The following is a 15,931-nucleotide window of genomic DNA, read 5'->3' on the forward strand; positions in this document are numbered from 1 at the left end:
AGTACTCCCGGGTAGTACTAGCCCCGACACCATGTGTGTTGTCCCATATATAGCTTTCTGTGTACAGTGCTTGTTACTTTACCAAGACTCGGCCAAATTTATTATGATGTTGATGACTCCAGATCCTTGCAGTGCACACCAATACTTACATGCTACATGATCAACTGTTTCTGATCCATTCCACACCTTTTCTTTCACAATGCAATCGCATTACCAGAACTCACCTTTATCTTTAAATTAGTATAGGATCAAGATCCATTTTCCGTGAGGAAACTTTCCATCAAGAATTGATTTATATATAAGAACCACACAATATGACTCTCAAGATTTGAAATATCTAGGCCTATACCAAAAAGGGGAAGGGGGAATGCTAAATGCTCCGACTGGAAAAAAAAAGAGACAACAAAATATGTGAGAAAAACCGTTTGGTGAAAGATTGAACAAAATTGGATGAATACTAATTAAAGACAGTTGTTTATATACGACAGCTAAGCACAATTTACATGCTGAGAACTATCCAGATGTCTTTTTCACAAATAAATATTTCATACACTTTTCATAATTATGTAAATGAGCAGGACTCTTTGAGTAGAATACATCAGGAATAACATCATTTCATTCATAATACTTTGTTAAATACAGTTTGTATGTACATAATGATAATCAATGGGAAACATAAGAATTATGTCACAGTCGAATGACCGATTTCCCAATTTGAGATTACATAGAATAAATTAGTGATTACATTTTTCAAAAATAAATTACTTCCTTCAGTCCTTAGTATTAATTGTTGTCCAATTTATTCGAATTGTATCAATATGTGTCTTTTTTTTGTTTACCTTCACACAACTAAACCTGTTAGAAAGGTTTTAATGCCCTTAGCAATTTCTCCCCACGTCTTGCTACTTGTTCAAAGAAAAAGAAAATGTTAACCGGTATTCCAATTGTCATGCCTTCTCCCACACTTCTTTGCCATTTATGTCATATCATTCTGATTTGAGACTGCAGTGGAGGCATGGGATTCCTTGAAATACGCTTTTTGGGTGATGGATGATTTTACTTAAGTGCACCGGAGGGACAACTTGGTTCTTTGAGGAAATTGGTCTTCCGCAAGTTCCTGAACAATATGGAATTCATGTCGGATGAATGTGGGCGATTCTATTTTGCTTGCTGCTTCTCGCAACAACAAAAAATCTTAAGGCAAGTTATACTATCAGACCTGACATTTTATTTGCATGACCCTCGCCCTCATTTACTAAAGAATCGTTGGGACCTTGTAGTTTAATTGTCGTCGGAGGATGGAGCCGTTTCTGCATGTTAAGTTTAAAAATGATTGGTTTCCTCGTTTAATTTGAGTATAGATTTGATTTGATACAATAACCTTGAAAATCGTCACCCCACCACGCCATCTGTAATAATAGCACCACCCGTACATGCCATAATAAAAATATGCTTCTTTTACCCCCCCCCCCCCGAAAAAAAGAATAAAGCTGTCCCTTTGGTGCACTTAAGTAAAAGCATCCATCACTAAAAAGGCGTGTTGCTAGGAAACTTCATGCCTAATATGCAGTTTCAGATCAGAATCCATCGAAAGTAACAATTAGAGGAGATGGATATAGTTGCTAAAATAAAATGATAAACGAGAACGTTGTTTTTTTACACCTCAGTCACACCGACAAACGAACTCCAAACCAAATTTATCTTGGTCGACAGGGCGCCGTTTCACAAAACTGTCACGAGAACAAGTTCACCGACAACCCATTCAAACGCGTGTTCATTTTGAGATATAATGAGATATCGGGGAGCGTACGTGTACTCATGCCGCTTTCGTGAAACGCTACCCAAGGGATGGTGTAACTATTTTGATCGGTCTGCTGTGGGTTTAGGGTCGATCTCGTTGGTGTGACTTGGGTCATATTCTGCTCACGTAAAATGGGTCAACAGTAACCTACCCTTAAGTAGACACCTACCAAGCAGAGACAGAGGTCAATGTCATTATTTAAGGTTAAATCCAATTTACCTTTCATTTCCGATTGAGGGCATTCCACGAATACCCAGGCCGAAACGAATGGATTCGACATCGACCCTGCCTATAACCCGCCCATTATGTGGCGGACATTATGCGACTGTCAGTAACGTTTAAACATGTCATACGTCTCAATACCATACATTGAGTGTCAGAATGGCACTAAGTAGTGCTGAGTTAACGAGTTAAGGTCCTCTTTGGATCTGAGGAGATGATTTGCTCAATTCCATCAGGGAATCTTCCCGAAGTAGAGGAAGGGCATGGACAGGGAAGGTAATATAATAGGTCATACATCAATACGTTAACCAATCAAGACCCCTTTCGGAAAGGTAACGGCACACGGTCGTTCCGTCTTCCGTGTCGTGATCGTTTCTTATGACCGTCGCACACGAGGCGTTATTTGCCTGACGCATGGTTGCGTCAGCGATTGGTGTGGTCATTGACGCACCATGTGACGGTGACATGGTACAAAGCGAACAGTGCAAACATTGTTTGGAATCACTGACGTCTTGGCTAATTCTCTTTCAGGAATGTTTGGCGCAGGTAACGATTCGATTGAAATGTCGCGTTGTACGCAACGAGCATTTGATTTTGATACCTACAGTCAACAACTAAATTATTCATACCCTTTACCATGTTTTGCAATTCGTTTAAAATGTATTAATTTAATTTTTTGAGAACGTGACTTATTAAAGCATACATCTAAACGTATTCGACAAAGGCCCCGATTCAATCAATCCATCTTTCATTCTTGAGTTAAGAATGACACAAAATAAACATCAAACTTTAAAGGGGTATGAATAATTGAGTTGTTAACTGTTCATGGCGCTAGAGGACGAAGTGGTATTAAACGAGCATTACACTTCACTCTTTAAAAAAAATAAAGACTCCAACAACAACGATCGCGACGATGACGATTATGACATAGAATTTTTTTTTTCAGTTTCATCAAAAGCGCATTTATACATTGGTGAATCAAGAAAATCGGTAATGGGGGGGGGGGATAATTGTCCCCAAACATTTTTCATCGATAACATTTTATATAACGATAACTAGAATTACGTTTATTCGACATTTAGAGTAGTGTGTCATACATTCATTTCGTCAAAACATAAATTATATGCAAATAACAGTACACATACGAGCAGTCTAGGTAGAAACGGAAGCTTTTTTTGTGTTCGTGATATAAACATTTACAAGGTAATCACTTCCATGTATAAACAAATTATTACAAAAAACAGGAAAACCATGAAATTATCTTCATCCGCAAACAGACAACCTTGCAAGGGAAAATGGCTAGCACAGACACGCGTATCAGCTGCACTTAAACCCAGAAAGGGTAATTAAGCGACCAATGTACTTTTCTTCAGATGTGGGTTTGTCAAGTACGTCATTCATGTGATTCCATGTCTATTGAAGTTCATCGGTAATTGAGGAGTATCCATGAGCCTTCGAAGAGAAGCATACACGCCCATGATACGTGTAACATTCTCGTCCCACTGACGGATATTCAAAACATAGAAGTTGACAGCAGAATAATTGTTGCGATATTTGATCGAGGTTCGCGGATTTCTAGTACCGTTGATCAATGTAGAGCATATCGTGCCGAATGTGGATTGAGACTGGAACAACTGTCATGAATGATGAAAGAAAATCAATAAGATGCGGCTTCGAATGGTTGTTTTTAATAAGGAGGACTTTTTTAGACACATTTTGCTCCGATATAGAAAACAACCTTGACAGGATGTAAAATCAACGTCAACTGGGAATCGTGATACTCCATACATTGACAGACAGTGAGGATATATGCTGAAGACACCATTAGAATGTATGTTTTAAGCTCTCCCATGCCTTTACTGGAATGTGAAAAAAATAACTTGTAGAAACACTTCATGCTAACAAATTAAACGTTGATTTATTTATCATAAATAAGAGGGATTATAATGTTTAAAAAAACCAACTTAATAGCAAAAAAAGAGGAAAAGAGATGGAGAGACAGAGGAAAGAGAGAGAGAGAGAGAGAGAGAGGGGGGGGGGAGGGGGAGGGGGAGGGGGAGGGGGAGGGGGAGGGGGAGGGGGAGGGGGAGGGGGATGAGAGCAATACCCAAGATAAATAATATTGATATAGAGACAAGACAGAAACAGTATAGGAGAAGAAATTGATGATTAGAAAGAAGAAAAAAGAGAGAGAGAGAGAGACAGAGTTCTTGAATAAAGGGCTAACTATGTATGACGACACTGTTCATTTCTTTCTGGTGCCACATCAATCAAAGAGAAACATGGGAGAACTTTAGCAGCCTTCTTTCTGTCTCTCTCTCTCTCTCTCTCATTCTCCATATTCATTGCGGCTCCAGAGTGAGGCATGATAAACACCCTCGAGGGGTCCCCCCGAAAGCATCTGGGTTGTTTGCGATGGGCTCCCGTGATTTACAGACGCGAAGATGGGGTGCGATTCGCTAGGGGCTAGCCAGGATGAGGGGGTCTGCGGCGACCCCCTCAGCTCAGAGCAAACACATATCAGCCATGTCAGGGGGGTAATGCATTGGTGAAGATGATGGCTGAGACCACAAAACGGACAAACATTTTCTTTCGGTTAAAACGAGATGGTGTTGTTTGGAGTGTTCATTGTTTGTCTATATGGTGAAGGGGATAATGACTTAAGATGGTTAGAAAAAAGAGAAGAGTCTATAGAGGGAAATAGAGAGGGAGAGAGACAGTGACAGAGAGAGAGAGAGAGAGAGAGAGAGAGAGAGAAAGAGAGAGGAGGGGGGGGGGGAGGAAGGGAGGAGAGAGGGGGCAAAATAACAGGAATTAAGCAGAGGTAATACTTCATTTGTAAGGATTTTGTTTTCATTTCATAGATTCATGTTTCATTTTTTTCATTACCTTTTCAAGTTCTGATTATTTTCTTAAGGAAGATTATTATGGTCATTAACTTTGAGAATACAGCCCGAACATTCCTTGTTTAGATAAATATTTACGCTCACCGGACGGGTCTAAATACATGAATATCGCAATGTGTACCACAAACAGTCACAGAATGATGCTGATATTCTGTCGTAGTAAATCTCTTAAAATGCTGTATCCACTACTAATATTATAACATGCCACTGAAAGTACATTTGAAGTGCTATAATTCAAACGAGCAGAGACTTGAGCAGTCTATTTTAGGCATCCTTACATCATCCAGAGTCCTAGATCCGTGTGACTTTACTAAGAAAACAAAATGATTAAAACTTAGAAAAGGATCGGAAGCTCGAAATCAAAACTCACCACGAAACTGTCGTGGTGATGCAATTTAATCAAAATGACATAACAATCATTGAATGCTTTCCCATTTCGTAACTTGATCAGGCATGAGTTTGAGAGAATATGCTGTATTTGAGGTTGACTTGAAGTGTTGAAATACAGGATACTCGTGCAAAGTAACTTTACCTCAAACGGGAATTAACGCATCTTTCTAGGCACTTAGAAAACGCTGTCTGTATCTTTCGCTTCATCTGGTTACAGCAAACAGATCGTTATTCTCACCACCTGAAAGTTTACACAAGCAGAGATTGGTCATACTCGAGGAAGCGCGGATTTTTAGGACTCTGACGCAAATACGCGTTGCGTCATATATGCCCGACGCAAATACGCGTTGCGTCATATATGCCCGACGCAAATACGCGTTGCGTCATATATGCCTGACGCAAATACGCGTTGCGTCATATATGCCAGACGTAGGACTGCTTCAGTGATTGATGGGTTATTGACGCAACATGTGAAAGTTACATCGTACAAACAAAAAAGAAATTATTACAAAAAAAATCAGTTGAAACAACGGTTTAGATATTAAACTTACGTTTATTTTCACTTCCGTCACAGGTTCCCTTTCATGCATTGACGCAATCGAAATGACGTCTCGTGTGCATGTGAAGGGGTAACACAAAAGAGGAATATCAAGGTCAAAGAAAAATGGAAAACAAACGAAACAAAAAAGACTCCAATAGCCATGCTTTTAAGATAAAAATAGTATTTCTCGGGGGCCGTTTTGAAATCTAGGTTGAAAAGATTTGATAAAAAGCATTGGGCTTAAATGATCTAGAATGCACTTTAAACAGAAGCTACAAAAGGTTGGGCATGCTGCCTGTGTTATTTTTCGACTAGGTGGAATACTGCTTGCATCGTGATTCCCTAGCTCGTACAGCTAGCATTCACGAGCTCTCTCGTTTCACAGCGCTTTTACCTATATATACTATTAAACTATTAGATAACTTATATCACTAGATTGGTTATAACCTAATTTAAAGCGGAAATAGTCGCAAGAATCAGCTCTTTGGTAATGCAATCGCATTATGTCAATTTTTACGCGGAATTGGGGGTAAATAAAATGAGCGCACCGTCACTCTTCACTGAATTGCGAAAACGATTAATTGGTGTAAACACGTGCAATACCAGTTCCCATAATTCCAGATAATGAATTTATGAGATGCGCTACCGTAATAGATAGAAAATCCGCGAAACGTAAGCGATAATACCCCTTTCGACGCATAGGATGTCTAAAATTAAAAGTCCTGCTCACCATTTTTTGGTGGCAAACGTAGTTCATTGAGAATAAAATTTGAGTCTTTCGCAGGCACTTATTTTATAAATATATCAGTCACACCGCCAACCGATTAAACACAAACCGATTTTGAGACATGCGGGTTGATATTACGTTTTGTTTTGTCTGTTGTCGTCCTGGCGCCAGTTGCTCGAAACCGTCATAAGTCTAAGTTCGTGAACATCCCATAGAAATTCATGTTAATGCTATAGCACATGTTTCAATGAGATGTCCACAAAAATGCTCCCCCCCCCCCTGGTGTCATAATTATGATTGGTGTGACGGGGTATTAAAAGGGATAGTTGAGTTCTTGTTTAAGACCGCAAGTGCCTTCATTGAATACGATCATACCATTTCAGTTCCACTTTCCAAAATATACGGTGACCGTTAATTACTTAATTAATTAATAATAACAAAACACGGACCGGCTGGTCGTGCGTATTATAACCAACACGAAAAAGCAAAAAAAGCCAATATTGGCATTGGCTGGAATAAAACGTATAAGGCGCTCACTCGTTTTTCAACGGCTGGTTCAAAATTACCAAATGTATGTGGGGGCACCACAAATATTAGAAATGGTTATATTTATGGATATTTCAGCAGTCTCTAAACCGATTTTGATCAAACAAAGATGATTTTGTGATTTAAATTGTATATTCTTTCAAATCTGACACTCAGTGAGTTATTCATTATTTTTTGTTTGTTTGTTTGTGTGCAGCGCCCTATGCAACAAAACTCAACTATCCCTCTAGTCGTATGATATGGCATCCTTCCTCATTATAGAAAAATGATAAGCTGTTTATTCTCTGTAGAAAGCTGGAACATGTAGAGGGGCTTTAATGCATATTATTTAGCACAGATATAACTCCAATCATTGTTGTTTTGTCACCTTAAATAATAAGCCCCAAACCGACCTCTTTTCTCCTCATTATTTCCAGATCTATCTAAATTAAAAAATAATACCGTCTGCCTCGGTGATCAGGGAGCAGCGAAATGTCGTGACAAGTTAATCCGAACCTCCGGGATTACGCCCTAAAATGAAACTCAAATATTTGCTAATTATGACATCTAAATGTCGCTTTGGCTCGAAGACTAACGAACTCTTCTTCCATGTCACTTCTGTTTTCATATGTTGTGATACGTTATATTGGTCATGGTTTTCTTCCAACCATTAAAAACAGCCGTCTTGGAATTAATCTCGAGGGGGCGTATTCTTCTTGCCCTAAGTCCATCCCAGAGGCCCCCGTTAAAACGTCTTATCGCAACTCCCCACACCCTCTAAATGGCCTTAATAATGCAACACTTCAAGCCCATCCCTATGCGCAATTCACACCGTGCTTCCAGGGTATGGTACAAAGAAGGATTGAGCAAATTTTTTGAACAAATAAACAAAGCCCTTGTCGAACGTGCCTGTTTTCAGCCTCTCTATGTAATCATACCCTTAACAATAATACAGCTCGCCGAGCCCTTCTTTTTCTTCTGTCCCTTTTTTGACATTTTCCGCCGAAAAGCAAGGCGCTTTGTCATAGTTGTTGTCACTGTCGTGTAGTCAAAATAAATTATCAACTGTGTCTTCCACGCATCGTTGTTATCTATCATCATTTTCTTTCTGACATTGTTTGAAATGTTTATCATTTAGACGTTGTTCCATTTGGCCTGGAGCGTATCAATACTTTTCTTGACAGCCGAAGGATAATATACGGGCGTGCACTTATCGCATGTGTCGAAATCATTTATACGAGAAATGGAAAATAATCATGCAGATTATGATTTTCGCAGGATAACATGGAACAATAAACAATAACACAGAAAACAAGAAATGAAATGAAACTTAAGAGGAAAAAAAAAAAAAAAGAAATCAGGGAGAGAAAGAGGAATAAGTGTTAAACAGAAAAGATCTTATAAGGTGCCGTTTTTTTCTTTCCTCTTGACTATTCTACTCCGACATGGGACATTTTTTTTAACGTTATTACCCTTTTTGTGTTAAGACGAATTTGTTGGTTCTTGATTGATCAAACATGTATTTTCATGGTTGTCTACGCACTATATTTATCATGATAATCATAATATAGTTTGTTTTCTTTCTGTCGTTCTACCCCTTTCTCTGTCTCTCATTATAAAACTGTTATTTACTTAGTCTTTGCTTTTCGTTGCCTTGGGCACCATTTAGGATTGATGCATGAACATAACATAAGTGCTCATTATATTATTTTTTAATCATTTTTTCTCTCTCTTGCTTCTATCCACTCTCTTTCCTGCCCTTGTTACAGAACGACGAGGGATACGCAGTGAACGTTCTATTTGACGACATCTACGGTAACAACACCAAACGCAAAGTGATGGTGATTGGTGGACTCCGAAATGAAATCACCGAAGCCATCTCAAAGCCACTCATCTACTGGGGCGTGGTCCAAGTAAGTTCTCATTACATATTCCAATTACCATGGGAATTACATTTAAAGGGAAGGTTGATTTCTGTTCAAGATAGAAAATAAGGCGCATTTTTTGGTACTCAGTCCTTGTATATCAGTTTGGAAGAATATCATAAATATCCGATGAAAGGGATTGCTCCTCAACTGTTATCATATTCGATATGTAACGAGAAATAACTGAAATGTTTAGACCAAAACTATCTTGCCACATGACTGTAGGTTTATGTGCCCATTTCTGTGTACAGTGCACGCGATTTTTTACCAAAACTGATTCATCATCATTTCAGTTCGAAAAAATCTTCCGGCGCCACATTATATTTATCACGTGGTAGAAATACTAAAGGCTTTTATTTCACTGTTTTCAGTGCAAGCTTCATTTATACCAATTTTAAGAGGGTTGTCATGGAGACAGGAAATGTGTAATTTTGCAAAGACATTATGTTGCAAGCACAAAGCAATCTTACCGTCAATAAGTGCCTATTGTTTGTGCAAAATTGCATCTGTCGCAAACGATTGACTGTGCAGAGCGGCGAAAAAAGCAACTTAAAGGGAAATACAACCCCAACATACATTTACTCTAAACGAAAGCAGAAAAATCAGAGCAAACTGATGAAAGTTTCAATTAAATCTGACTAAATATAAGAAAGTTATGAATTTGTGAAAGTTGTAATTACTAGAATAAAGGGCACTTCAAGTTGGCTGAATCGGTAATGTCAATGTGATGTAGTTTCCCATCTGTTCCAAAATATAAAATGACTAAAATGTAAATATTTCAAAAGTCCGTGGCTCAGGAGGGCCACTTCTTTTTAGAAGACCTATACCAATATGTTATCTATAATATATTTTGAGTAGTGTACCAAGGGAGAAGGAACTTTCGAGAAAAACAGAAATTGGTGATATTTTGTGTACACGGCACACGGCAGAGTTATCCACGTCCTACATGTACGTCACGATCCACTAACCAAACTACCAACTTGAGATTCGCATAGACTTAGTGATCTCATATTTAAAACATTCATAACTTCTTTACTATTGGTCCAATTCATTTCAAACTTTTGAATCTGTTTTTTGTTATTGATTTTGCGTTCATACAAATCAACTAATTACGAGGGTAGGATTGCCCTTTAAGTGTTAAGATTACTTCTAGCAGAGCATATGTCTCTGCTATTCCACTAGATTGTATTGTAAGGCATTCCTTCAATGGAGTCGCAATGTAAGTCGCAAAAAATCAGTGCATATTTTAATGTTGATTTAACATGTTTATCTTAGAATAAATTGCAAAACACATTTGTATTTACAAACAACAGCGATGTAGTCAAGTCAAGTTCTTTCCATATGTTTTATACGCATGACTGCCTGGGTCCGCGAGGCCGAGGCCAATGCCACTCAAATGGTTTGAAGCCAGACTCGACCCAACACCGACCAGACAAACAGATTTATTAAAATTCACACGCGATTTTAGAATTATTTTATTTATCCCCCCAAACCTTAGTTTCCGAATCTTCAAGTATTTGTTTTCTTCTTTGATAGATCATCTTCAGAGTACTATGTAACCTTTAAATGATTAGTTTTAGATTTTGAAAGAACTATAGCTAAACGGTCATGAATAATGTAAATGTCACTGTGCATAGATCATTTACCCTTTGATATTACATGAGCAGTCTATATATATATATATATATATATACGCTCAATCAACAAGATCTAATAGAGGCGCTTGATCGCTTTCATCAGTTGAAAAGTAGCAGAATAAAATATGAATCAATATAATTATAGTACTACCCGAGTTATATCAGGATGTCTATTCCTATTGACAACGACATGATAAAAGTCATTAACAAAATCTTTCGAACACTCTGCTTCGACTGCGTATGAATATTTATTCTATTCATAACATTATCTCGAATCTCGTGACCCGCATTAACTTGAATTTTCGCTGAAATGAAAAGACAGGTGATTTTTCTTAATAAAAATTACTCAACGCCTTCGGGCATGATAACACACACACACGAACACGCGTAGCTGTTGTGCATAAATCGATGCACGTAGTCATTTTCCGTATCTACTTTTCTTGTGATTAAATGAAGCAGGGATTCTTCTAACAATCAGTTTCCTTCTTTTCTTCTATCCTTCATTTTTCTTTCCTCTTTATTATGAAATATTGTTTGAAATATTAAAATTTGGCATATTGAAAAAGATCGAGGAAATGTGTTAAAGATGATTATAGTGTTTTTCTTCATAGAAATGCTTACATTTCCCCCGATTTTTTTATCTTGGTTTAACTATGTACGCCTAAGCGAAGATTCAAAATCACTCTGCTGACTTTGCCATACTACAGTATTAAAACAAAAAAGAATACCTTCTTCAATACCAGATGTAATCATGTGTGTAGTCACGTGTAAGCTTAATGCTTAAATATTTACTTTCAAAATTGTCATAAATGTTTTACACATTATTTCGTTACACTGCAATAAAATTTACACTTTTAAGAATATACGAATATATTGGGAGGAAACCTTGAATGATACGTCACAGAGTTATTAATTAGTGTTTTACTGATCGCAAATTCAAAAATTCATAACTTTTTTACTTTTAATCGGAATTCGCTCAAACTTTCTCAAACCTGTTCCTTTCAAATTTGTCTATTTCTATGACAATCAGGGTGGACTTTCCCTTAAAAAAAAACAAGGGAAAATAGAAAGGAAAGGAGAGAGAGGGAAAGCCCGATGCCCTCAAAGTATTCCAATGCCCTTTAAAGGATTTACCCATTCCGTGCTACTGCAACCTGTTACAAAACGTTTTCCCCGCTTTTTCTTAAGGTAATGAAAAGGTAATCCTGTGAAAGCACAACATCAAAATGTATTCATAGCCAATTTCCTTAGGATGAATAGATAATTACTTTTCATTATATCTTGAGAATAATTGAGAAGGGCACATCCTAATTGTCTGTGAGATGCCTGATTATGATATTCCATAAGCATCACGATCATCATGATCATGCATATTGGCTTGATAAAATTGTCTTGAGGCTGGGCTTTGTTCAAAATGTTGATGCGAATCGACAAAATTAATGAAAATGAAAAAGTAAGATTTAAGCAAGTATGTGGATGACAAGTATGACGTACTCTGTTTCTTAGAATACTTATTAAAATAGCTAATTTTTGTCATTTAATTGCAAATCTAGTTAATGCTAGTAACATGGCACCCCTTTGAGGACATTAGTTTCTTGTTTTTTTAAGACTTCAAACTTTCAACAATAGAGGGCTCACTACTATATTGCTGATAGTATTTTCTACCTTTCTTGAAGAAAGTTTGCATTTTCCCTTCATATTTTCAATTATAAATATGTATATTAGTAAATGAAGAAGATATTCAACAAAATTATAAACATGAACCATGACATAAGTTTGCATTTTTTTCTTTATATTTTAAATCAAAAAGATGTAAATTCGTAAATCAAAAAGATATTAAACAAACTTTATTAACCATAACATATTCGTCTTAAATGAAAAAAAAAAAACATTGTCTGTATCTTTTTGTCATTCCGAATAACGTTCAGCATTCTGACAGACAATTCCCTCTTTCTTTTCTAAATAAAGTAAAATATTGAGAGAGACATAGTACAAGTTTGGTGATGTAGGAAGCAAAAATGAAAACACATCTTCTGTAGATAAGCACCCAATTGACAATTAATCTGACATACGCATACTTGCTCTCCCTCCCCTAACGAGTATATATTACAATAAAACACAAGAAATGACTAAATACCCTCGTAGCAGAGGGGCCGGCCATCGAGGGGGCGCTGGAATGATAAAAAAAAGAGGGGGGGGGGGGGCGATACCGGTCTTACGCTGTGAATGAAATGCGAATTAACAAGATCATCGATTAGAGAGAAAAAACAAATCCCAAGGAAAGAAAAGAAAAGAAATTACTGAATTGTAAATAAGCCTCTCGTTTTTTAATCGCCTTGTATTTATTTCTTACTGAATTTCTTTTATCCAGATCACTTACGGATCGCACGCCCCATCTTTGACGGGTAACCGGTATCTCTTCCGGACCATCCCATCAACCAACAGCTACAATGATCCGCGGATAAAGATGTGCATTAAGTGGGAGTGGAAAAACGTCGGCATATTAGGGGTTAACAGCCTCGATAACATTGCTGTAAGTATTCTGTTTTTTCTATTTACCTCAAGAAAACAATTCTACCAAATTCTTCGATCGGAGTATTTTGTTTGAGCATTCATTGATACATGTATTATGTCTTTATGCATGTAAAATGAGCTGACAGAGGGAGCGAGAAAGAGAATTAGAGAAAGGGGGCGCGAAAGAGGGGGTAGGGATAAAGAGAGACTTGGGTGAGAGAAATAAAGAAAAGAGAGAAACAGAAATTTTGAAATCCAAACCACTAACACATTTGTTTTACCTAATTTGTTGTTCTCCGTCGAAATATTAAAGGTAATACAACGTTTTGGTATGGGGTCATGAATTTGGTTCAAATAAACATATTGGAAGCATAATGAGATCCTACAATATTCAGTGATCGTTGTCGCGGTTGAAATCGAGTCTATAAAGTGATGAAATTGTAAACTAATAAACACTTTGTTGTATAGCGCCCTCTCATGGTCAATATATCAATTTAGCTATAAAACAATGTTCTTTGAATAAAATCGACAGATTCGCTATTACCGTTTGGAATATATATATCACAACTACATATTCTGAGAATTCCATGGTCGCAGCTACCATCGTATGGTCCTAGGCGCTATTTGAAATTTATCAAAATTTACCGGGAGCACCGGTAAATTTGTATATTCAATTTTTCTCGAGAGCAGAAGTGTTTTGGTGGCTAATTGTTTTAGTGCTTATAATACATCCATAGGGGCATCCAGATATATCAAAATAGTAAAGAATCACTATCTAGCCAATTTTCAAAATTTACCAAAACTATGTAATACCTTTATCTCATAACTTGATAGTTCTTGGGAACATCCACCTGTCAAGTATCAGTAGGTTTTGATGTCCTTTTTCTTCTTATTATTGCATATGAATTCATTCAATGTACTTCGTATTTTACCTTAAAATGCTTGTATATATTTAAATGTTTTGCATGTTTTTTTAAATGGAGAACGAATAAAGTAAAGGAAGTGTGACCAACTCTTGGGAATGTTTTAAATTTTGATAAAATGCAAAAAATATAAACAGATAAGCACGTTTTTCGTCTACTCATATCATTGCCCTTTTAAATAAATGACGTAAAGTCAGATTATTCGTCTGGTGCAGATTTATGTCTTTGTATCTTTGGGCGTGGTGGAATAAACGTGGACTATATCGAGAAATCCGTCTGTATTTGGCGTATTTTACGATTTCTATTGCGTGGTGGAACGTTGAGCTACAGAGAGGAAGATTGCCATGCAGACGTTCCTCTCAGACATGTTTGCCGATTAAGTTTGTGATTACCGGTGGGGTTGGTGACCCTGGCTTGGTGTGATTATTTCGGATCGAATGTCCCTGCAGTGAATGGAGATTTGGGAGGGACGAATTCATTTTCCGCGTCAGGCGAAGGTCTGACTGGGATTCGATCAGGATGGGAAACGCTCAACGGGTTTAGGTTTCGAATAATTTAACCGATAAAAAGGTTAAAGCGAGCATAATCGTGTTCTTATCCCCATCTGTTTAGATAGCCTAACTGCATATATTCAAATGTTGTCAGTAGGTGCAATTGATCCGCTTACGCAGCTTAGAATTCCCCGTCTTTAAAAAAAAAAAAAAGTGTGCCCCCCCCCCTACAAAGAGTGCTTATCCCTCCTCCTCCAGCCAGAAAGTACCTTCCCAATCTTTAGAAATTTAGATAGCCAACTGCATATATTCAAACGTTGTCTCTCGGTGCAATTGATCCCCGTAGACAGCTTTCGTTACAAATCCTTTGTCTTTAGATAAAACGGAATATCTCCCCCCCCCCCTCCAAAAAAAAGAGTCAAAGATAGTGGCGATTTAACTCAAACTCAAAATTGCTCATCTCATCGCATGAGATGCTGATGTCGTGAAACTTACAATTCCAAGGTCACGAAAAATTCCATGCTCTTTGACAAACATCACACGTACGGGACTAATGGTACTTACATTCGAATTTTTCTAGTTGTCTTCTTTGTGTACAAGAAATCTCGGTAATTCAAAGCGGACATAGACTGAGTCATCGAAATATCGGCCTTATGGAAGCTCATAATGAAATTACAGATAATTAATTTTCAAACACGATAGTGTTGTCCTTTAAATCACTTTCAATAGAGTGTTTGGCCGTAATTGTTGGGATAAATTGTTTATCTAAAACGATTTCTTTTTCTTCTAAGAAACGAAATAGAAACTGTGTCAGACGAGTTCGAAATGAGGGCGAGTGCGTGACTAGGCGATTTGAATGATAGTTAAGACACCCAACGGTGTCCAGTGTGGCGGAGCGGTGTCCCCATAGAATCTCGTCATGTCTGTAGTGTCCCTACAGAAAGTCGTCATGTCTAAGGTTTCAAATTTGAACTTTTGAAAGAGAAGTCCGCATGTGGAGTGAATCGATAAGACGAGTAGAGGCGGATCAAGGACTTCGGAAGGGGGATTTGAGCTATAGGGTTTATCACATTTGTAGGGGTTCGTATCTGAAGAAATGCTCATACGAAATGATAACAGGAAAGGAAAAAAAGCCAAAAAAAAATGATAAGAAAACAAGAAATCCCAAACAAACAAAGAAGTTTACAACATTTTCAGGGGCCTCTTAGGGTCTCACATTTGATGGGGCTTCAATGATAAATTTGGGTTTGTTTGTTCTTCAGACAGGGGCACGGGACGGTTATGCCTCTCTCAAATCCGCCCTAACGAGGAAAAACCTCGTTATCGACA

The 15,931-nt window shown here is 37.6% G+C and overlaps 1 protein-coding gene across 1 annotated transcript in view; it reads left to right on the top strand.

Annotated features, from left to right (window-relative positions):
• The first annotated feature begins 8,857 nt into the window (after nt 1–8,857).
• Nucleotides 8,858–15,931, top strand: part of LOC763655 (gamma-aminobutyric acid type B receptor subunit 2) — a 74,406-nt gene continuing 67,332 nt past the window's right edge. Inside the window, exons 1-2 of the mRNA XM_030980829.1 lie at nt 8,858–9,025; nt 13,046–13,207. Of these exons, the coding sequence (XP_030836689.1) occupies nt 8,951–9,025; nt 13,046–13,207 (237 nt within the window). The 5' untranslated portion in view covers nt 8,858–8,950. The remainder of the gene's footprint in view (nt 9,026–13,045; nt 13,208–15,931) is intronic.

This window comes from Strongylocentrotus purpuratus, unplaced genomic scaffold, assembly GCF_000002235.5.
Source record: "Strongylocentrotus purpuratus isolate Spur 01 unplaced genomic scaffold, Spur_5.0 spur5_scaffold_11, whole genome shotgun sequence".
NCBI lineage: Eukaryota > Metazoa > Echinodermata > Echinoidea > Camarodonta > Strongylocentrotidae > Strongylocentrotus > Strongylocentrotus purpuratus.